Source organism: Pelodiscus sinensis, chromosome 27 (genome assembly GCF_052426305.1).
Source record: "Pelodiscus sinensis isolate ZL-2025 chromosome 27, ASM5242630v1, whole genome shotgun sequence".
NCBI classification, from domain to species: Eukaryota; Metazoa; Chordata; order Testudines; family Trionychidae; genus Pelodiscus; species Pelodiscus sinensis.
Window position 1 is genome coordinate 18304028 of NC_143078.1, and position 7624 is coordinate 18311651.

Consider the following 7624-nt stretch of genomic DNA (forward strand, 5'->3'; position numbering starts at 1 on the left):
TGACTATTACGTATGTTTATCATAATACAGTCAGATGGAGGTTTCCCACATAGATAATATTATGAGCAGAACATTAGGTCCCCAGGGAACTGGGTTTTTTGTCTCCATACCAAAAATAAATGCTGAATTTGAGCAATGCTTCTATCTTACCGGAAACAATCCTACGGTTTGCCATCAATGGCTCAGATTAAACCAATGAAGATCAAATGACACAGAAGGGCCTTGAGCAGGCCTTTGGAAAGGGCAAGTGAACACATGCCTCTGAACTGCTGGGCTTTCCTGAAGGTAACATGCCACAGAAATTAGTGAGCAAGATTGAATTAGACTTGTCCTCCTGCAGCGAGACTGACAGACGTAAAAGTTTAGGTGGCTGCTGCGTAGGGTGTGACTAGCTAACCCTTTCAGAGAACCACAGAGCTGGAGAGACCTCAGGAATCATTGAGTCCAGCCCCTGCCCAGGGCAGGACCAATCCCACCTTTCCTTACAGTGGTGTGTATTCATCCTACGGACTGATTCAAACACCCGCTGAAGTCAATGTAAAGCCTGTCGGTACTTCCTTGTGGAGCAGTCCCAGTAGATACAACAGGAGCAAGGATGGGGGATTTGGCTTGCAGAGGCCAACATTGCTCCTCCGTTTGCAAGGTGGAGCTCTGGGGTGGACTCCATACAGCAATCAGAGAGTGGCTGATGTAGCCTGCCTCTGTCTCCTATCTTATAGTTTTATTCCAGCATCCCGTAACTGGGCCATACGTTCTCCAGGCTGTAATAGGAATAACAGCACAGGGGCTATTTGTGTGACTAAGCCCAGAATGAGGGTTACACAATTTGCCAGAGTTATTTAATCCTGAAACCCTTTCTAGGAACACCCAACCCTTCGCTCTACTTTATAAGATAAATGTTGGGTCTGAAGCATTGGTGACAGCATCCCTTTTGTTACATGCAAACTGTCATTTTCAGAAGCTGTTGGGGGATATTTTCAAAGGGACGTAAGGCAGCCAATTCATTGAAAATCAATGGGAATTAGGCAAGTTCATGCAAGCTAGTGGTGAAAACACTGGACATGGATGCAGGAGCCCTGGATGCGATTCCTGGCTCTGCCCCTGATCTGCTGAGTGACCATGCGTAAGTCACTTTGCCTCCTTGTTCTTCAGTTTTCCCTTCTATAAAATGGGTCTAATGATACCTCCCTCTTTAGTAATGTGCTGAGAGATCTAGTGAGGACAGTGCTTAATCAGTGCTCAGTGTTATTTGTGCCTCTGAAAATCTCCTGCCCTTATTTTGTCTTTCCACTCACTGTGGTGGTGACGGTGAAGAGAAATGAAAAGAGGCTCTGAGTGGTGCACATTTCAGAGAGCAGTGCTGCCCGGCTCTCCATTTGGGAAGCTCTCTGATGCGCCATCCTGTTGCTAAAAGTCTATGTTCTTGAAGTCCACTGAACACCGGAATCGGCCATCGAGGAATCTGGCACATATGAAGTTTGGCAGACACGGGCAGGTGTGATGTTGGCGTTTTCCGAGGAAAGGGACCTTCAGCAGAAAATGAAAGAGACAAAAGACACCGCAAAAATGTCAGAGCTTCAGCCACAGAGACGCCAGGACAATTCTTGGGTGGGTAAAAGAGATTCCTTCCCACAGGGGTCCATGACCCCGACAATGGACCAGACCCTGAAGTTCTTTACTCTGGCTGCAATCTAGCAAAGCATGCATCGCTCCGACCGTGTGCGTGATCCCCGGGCTCCCATGGCACAGCCCAGAGGTCGGACTGCCAGCGCTAGGTGTTCACGGCTCAGGAGGCGAGCCTCCTGCAAATCAGGAGTTGGACTCATTTGAGTAGCCTCCTAGTTTCTGAGCTTTCGGGGGCCTGTGGGCCCTGTTTAATCGGCTTCCCGCTACAACCCCGCAGGCTGGCAACTGACGCTTTCAAGGCCTAATCCTGCAGCTCTGATGGGCAACGGGGGGCCCTTGCTCATAATGGGAGGAGTAAAGGGCTGCAGGATTGGGCCCCTAATCCTCATTCAGCTCATTTGAACGGCAGCCCAGTCTGAGAGGCCCAAAACTCCTGGCAGCAATGAGTGCTGTTAGCCTGGCTACCCCGCAGCCTCCACTGGCCCGGGGAATAACTCTCGTCCCTTAACTCAGGCACTGCCCGCCCAATGCCCTGCTCGCGCTGTCTGCCTCTGGGCTGGCTTCTCCCCTCCCGTGTATCGGTGCCGGGTTCTAACCCTGGCGGGCGGGCAGCTTGTGGCTGCTGCTGGCTCACCCTGCTCTGCAGGGAGCCCTGGGACCGAGGACTCAGCGTTTCCACACTGGGGTGGGTAGAGTGAGGCCCGTACGGGCTGGGGGGAGGGGCTAAAGCACCCAGTTCCCCTTAAGGCAGGAGTGTCCAAACTTTTTTCAACGAGGGCCAGATTTGATGAAGTGAACATGCGTGAGGGCCGACCATTTTGCCTGACATTCTTTGAACCATTAAAATTAAATGCAAATTAACTATTTTATGCAAAGTTTATTGAAAACAGCATACTTTTCATTTCGTCACATGGATGACAAATCTAAACAGGTGTTAAATCACTCTGCCTTTCATATCTGAAGGCCAGATGAAAAAGAAATCCAGGAAGCTGAAATATATGTCAGGAACATTGTAAAGTACATTACATATTATTGGTAATAAAGGTTGTCTGTCAACTTTTAAGTTCAAAAAAAATAACACCAAGTATACATGTTGTGTCCAAATATATTTATAACTGATTTAGACCAACTGACATTAACTGAGATTTTACAATGTATTCATCTCAATACATATGGATTCATTGGGGGCCATAAAAGATAGATATTGCCAAATTACCTGTGGGGCCGTATTAAACCGGAACACGGGCCGCAATTGGCCCGCGGGCCGGACTTTGGACATGCCTGCCTTAAGGTGACTGGCTCCTTTACAATCCCGGGGCAGCGGCGTCCGAGCAGCGTGACTTTCAGAGGGGCGGCTGCAGGAGGGGTCCCTCCTGTTTGTCTCCTGTTTTCATTCACCCTCCATGGTTCCAAGGCCAGAAGGGTGATTAGCCAGTGTGAGCCCCTACCCAGCAGCACGGGGCATCCGTATCCCCTGCACCCTTCAGACTACAGCGCGGTGTGCTGCAAACGGCACAATTACACACTGTCACTTTACATCCTCAGGGCTTTCGTGGTCTTGCTTGTTAAAAAATAATAATAATGGAGATTGCTTATCTCCTAGAACTGGAAGGGACCTTGAGAGGTCATCAAGTCCAGTCCCCTGCCTTCTCAGCAGGACCAAGTACCATCCCTGATGAATTTTTGCCCCAAATCCCTAAACAGCCTCCACAAGGATTGAACTCACAACCCTGGGTTTAGCAGGCCAATGCTCAAACCACTGAGCTATCCCAGGGCTTGGGAGGGAAACCTGCAACTGGTCACTGTGCAGAGTCAGTCCAGTGAGCTGGAATCAGCTGAGCCTCTCTGCTTTAGAGCAGCCAGTTTTCTTTCTGTGTGTTCTTGGGCTCTTCCGTGTTTATCCATCTGAACTCTGATGTGTTACACTGCAAGCGTCCAGCAAGAGAATTCATGTTCCCTGGGCCATGCAGATACTCTACAGCAGTGGTCCCCGACGCGGTGCCCGTGGATGCCATGGCACCCGCCGGGGCATTTATGTGCGCCCGCCTAGGCAGGGTCGCGAGGAGGGATGGCCGGGCCGCATGTTCTGCGGGGCCGAACTCGCACTGTGACGGGGCGTGGGGATGCGCCGGTGGCGGGAGAACCTGCCAGGGAGCATGGCGGGGAAGCCGCGGGAGCAGGGTGGCCGGTCCGCAGCAGTGAAATGGCCGTGGTGGGGGGTCTGGAACCGGCGCAGGCGCACTTGGCATGGGGCTGGCCAGCCAGGCGATGCAGCAGGATGACATCACCCACCACACAAGACGGTTGGGGACCACTGCTGTACAAGATCCGGTGAGCAGGGTTATTACAGCACTTCCTAGACCAATGCCATATGCCATTGTTAAAAAATACAAGCTCTCAACTCATCCTGCCCGAAGAAAAGTTGATCTGGAAAATCTAGTTGCAGCAATGCTGGAACGGTGACGTGAATGTGTGGCCGGATGGATAAGGCCTCTGCCTTTAGCTCAGAAGATTGAGGGTTTAAGACCTTCCATGGCTGGTTAGTTTCAGAGCCCTAGCTGGGATGGGTCCTGCCTTGGGCAGGGGCTGGACTAGGGTTCTATGGCTCCGTGATGCTAAGATCAGCCTGGGCCATTGCTCAGACTGGGCTGAGAAAGGGTTAAAGCGGTGGGCCCTACCTTGTGACTGAATGGGTGGCATTGGTCCCCTTCCTGTCCCAGCGGAGTGCACATCCTGAGCCCGCGAAGCCACAGGCTGACAGCGCAGCACGTCCCGGCTCCGCACTGCAGATCTCTCTCACACGCCTAGTGGGGAGGAAAAGCCCAGACAGAGGTGAGTGTGGGCAGGGCAGTGGCAGGGGAAATCCCTGCTCCTGGACACTGGTAACGGAGCTGGGCTGGCCAGCGCCGCGCTGACAGGCACCGATTCCTAAGGCAACAGGAGCCACGTGTCTCAGGTCAGGTCCAGGAGGGCTTGTAATGAGAGCGACAGTCAGATTCTGGCTCGAGGGGCTTTCCCCAGGCCAACAGGCCGGACAGGGCTTCGTGCGCCTGAGGCTGACGATTGGGATGCTCAGGGGAGCTGGCCGTGCTGAGCTCAAGGCAGCCCAGCACTGAACCAACGGCTACATAACCGTCAGTTACTAGCAGCCTTAGCCGCCGCTGCCCAAGCCCTTCAGAGAGCAGGGCCTTGGGGATCTGCAGGGTGGGCAGGAGGCTGGGGGCCAGGGATGAGTCCTCTCCCCCCACCCACTGGTACCTGTCCTCCCCCCGCCCGCCGCGGCCACCTCCAGCTGCCTGGGGCCTGTTCAGATTTCACTGCAGCCCGACCCCAGTTGAATAATACCACACTCCTCGCGCAAGGCCCGTTCAACTCTTTCAATGCATTGGGATACATGACGTGGCCTCTTGGCCTCTCTCCTTTTCTCTGTAAATTCCCATCTTGTGTTCTCTTGAAAGACACTCTGAATTCTTCGGGTCTAAATGAATGAGACTGACATTAGTTAGGACACTGGGGCAGATGGCTCCATTAAAGTCATCGTCACCCGTGGCAGGCGGCATATGCCAGCTGGAGGTCGGGGCCTCTTTCTGAGGGGGCTTTGCTCCTCTCATAGGTGGTGAAGTCAGTGAAAGTTTGAGATGCTCAGCACCTCTGAAATCAAATCCCCCCCGTTCCTATGGGCCGTACGGGGGTGTCTTATCAGCATCTCCACACTTTTCTCAACCTGAAAACGTTTTACTATTTTCCCCTCCCCTCTTTGACTCAAATGGTGTGGCGTGGTGTGTTCTGAACAAGAACCTCTGGTTCCCTGGCCGGATTTGTATCTGCATACATTGCGCTCTGTGGACTCATAGCTGATAGCATATAAAAGATGATCAGTGAATAAGAATTTAGTATTCAGTCTAACTCATTAAAAAATACTGAATGTGTATGTCATTTAGCTAGCTTTGTATCGCTTTGTAAAGAATTTAATTAGATACAAGCAATCACAGCTAAAAAATATGCATAATTAAACCAATTATTTGTGATACCAATAAACCTTGACAGAACCCAAACAAATATAAATGTCGTAATGCACTTTCCTGTAGTTGTTCTATTTCATTTCCCCCCTATCTTTTTGCTCAAATGCAGGGGTGGAGGGAATCATGTCTGTTTCACTTTTGTATATACGTAGTCAGTGTCACTTTCAAATTCACGGAGTATCAAGCACTGCTGGAGAAATGTTGATTTAGTTCCAAGTAAGAATATCCATCGGGAACAGAGCATTTATTAATGCAAGCATGTCTCTTGGGTTTAGGATTGCTTCTTTTTGATCAAACTGTGTGCTGTTAATACACACACGGTAATATTTCATTATAATTATGAATACGAAGGCACGCTTTGAAGATATAAGCACACTATACAATTTTTACTTGAAAGTATTCTTCTTTGAGCTTCCAGGAGGAAATTCTTTTCTGAATTACTGAAAATAAAATCACTTCTCCGCTAGAAGATGCAATTATTTTCTCCAATCACATGGAATCTAGCTCAGAAGGAATACAAGATCTCAGACATGTTCAAGTGTCACATTAGCAAGACAAGGAAATCAGACTTACCCCAGTGATGACCGCACATTTGTAAAAAGTTATTAAAAAGAAGAAGCACAAGATCTGGACGACCGTTTTCATGGTGACTAGATAAATAAGGAAACTCTTCTCTCTTCGGTGTGCGGTTGCTGAAGTCCTTGTTGCCTGTCTCCTTGCTGTCCTACCGAGGAGATCTGAAAGCACCCTCCCTCCCCTCGCTCTGCCTTTAACACCTCAGCCCCTTCAGTCTCCTTCACTGATGTGATGGGTTTTTTCTGATGAGCCCAGAATAGGCAAATGAGACTGAATCTACTGGTGTAAAAAAAAATAATGAACCAGAATGAGAAGACGATTATTCTCCCCTTACAAATTATCCCAGTTTTAAATCATGTAAATACATCTGGATTTGTTTTAAAGTGCCCTTCTATAGCCACTACAAGTTTGTGTTAGAATAAAATTAAGGAAACAAAACAGACAAAATTCAGTTGATTTCCACCTCCAGGCTAGTGCAGAGTGCAAGTGTAGGTATGTGTGATGTGTGTGCCTAGCATGTTGTGCGCAAGGTGGGGGAGGGGGTGGCAGAGAGAGAGAGAGAGAGAGAGAGAATTGCATGGGTGATTATATTGCATCTGAATAGAGTATGTAAATATCCTAATATAGGTTTGAAAATATTCTGTGCCTCTGTTTATATTTGGAATATCTTCCAAGACATGTCAAAGTCCAGGAAACAATATGAACAACACGCTTATTTAAACAGATAACTGGCTATCCGGACAGATAAGAGAATAGGGTAGTTTAAGATGATGCCATGTTGGACATAAAACAATCTCCCAGCTAGCTTGAGGCACAGTTGGCAGCCCTCCCGTGGCACTTGCTGCCCCATGCCGGCCATCTGAGTCCCCCTCCTCACACAGACAGGGCAGGAAGGGGCGTGGATGTGCTGCTATGCAAAGGCAGCCGGAGCCAAATCCTCCACTTGCTGCTCCAGCTTGCCCCAGGGTTGAGGAGAGGGTCTGGCCCTGGGTGTTATTAACTACAGGTGTTGACCCACAAAAACACAGGCCCCAAATCCAACCCCCCCAGCCCTGATAAATCACAAGACTGGCCAGCCCCCCCAGCCCAATTCGTCATTGGGAGCCTTCTCTACTCAGGATAACAAGACCAGAGGCATGTAGATTTGTTTTTTTGGCAAAGGCAAATGAAGCCATGATTTAAATGATCGCGGCTTCATTTACATTTACATGGCTGCCGCGCTGAGCCGACAAACAGCTGATCAACTGTTTGTCGGCTCGTGCGCTAGTCTGGACGTTCCCCCTGTTGAAATCAAAGCCCTTTGTCGGCAGCCCCGGTAAACCTCATTCCACAAGGAATAACGGGGCTGCCGACAAAGGGCTTTGATGTCGACAGGGGGAACGTCCAGACTAGCGCGCGAG

At 49.8% G+C, this 7624-nt stretch overlaps 1 protein-coding gene across 1 annotated transcript; it reads right to left on the minus strand.

Annotated features, from left to right (window-relative positions):
• PROK1 (prokineticin 1) lies at positions 1-7367 on the minus strand. Its single transcript, XM_006116404.5, has 3 exons — positions 6222-7367; positions 4305-4430; positions 1-1527 (listed from the first exon to the last, which is right to left on the minus strand). Exons 1-3 carry the CDS (start codon positions 6291-6293, stop codon positions 1408-1410), a joined length of 318 nt encoding a protein of 105 aa, XP_006116466.1. The 5' UTR covers positions 6294-7367; the 3' UTR covers positions 1-1407.
• Positions 7368-7624: the final 257 nt, after the last annotated feature.

Bases quoted from the DNA above. Each gene is read 5' to 3' on its own strand.
- PROK1 (XM_006116404.5), bottom strand. From the start codon at position 6,293: ATGAAAACGGTCGTCCAGATCTTGTGCTTCTTCTTTTTAATAACTTTT. The intron at 4,431-6,221 runs GTAAGTCTGATT...CCTCCCCACTAG, and splicing joins AATGTGCGGTCATCACTGGG to GCGTGTGAGAGAGATCTGCA. The intron at 1,528-4,304 runs GTAGGGCCCACC...TTTCTGCTGAAG, and splicing joins GCCACCCATTCAGTCACAAG to GTCCCTTTCCTCGGAAAACG.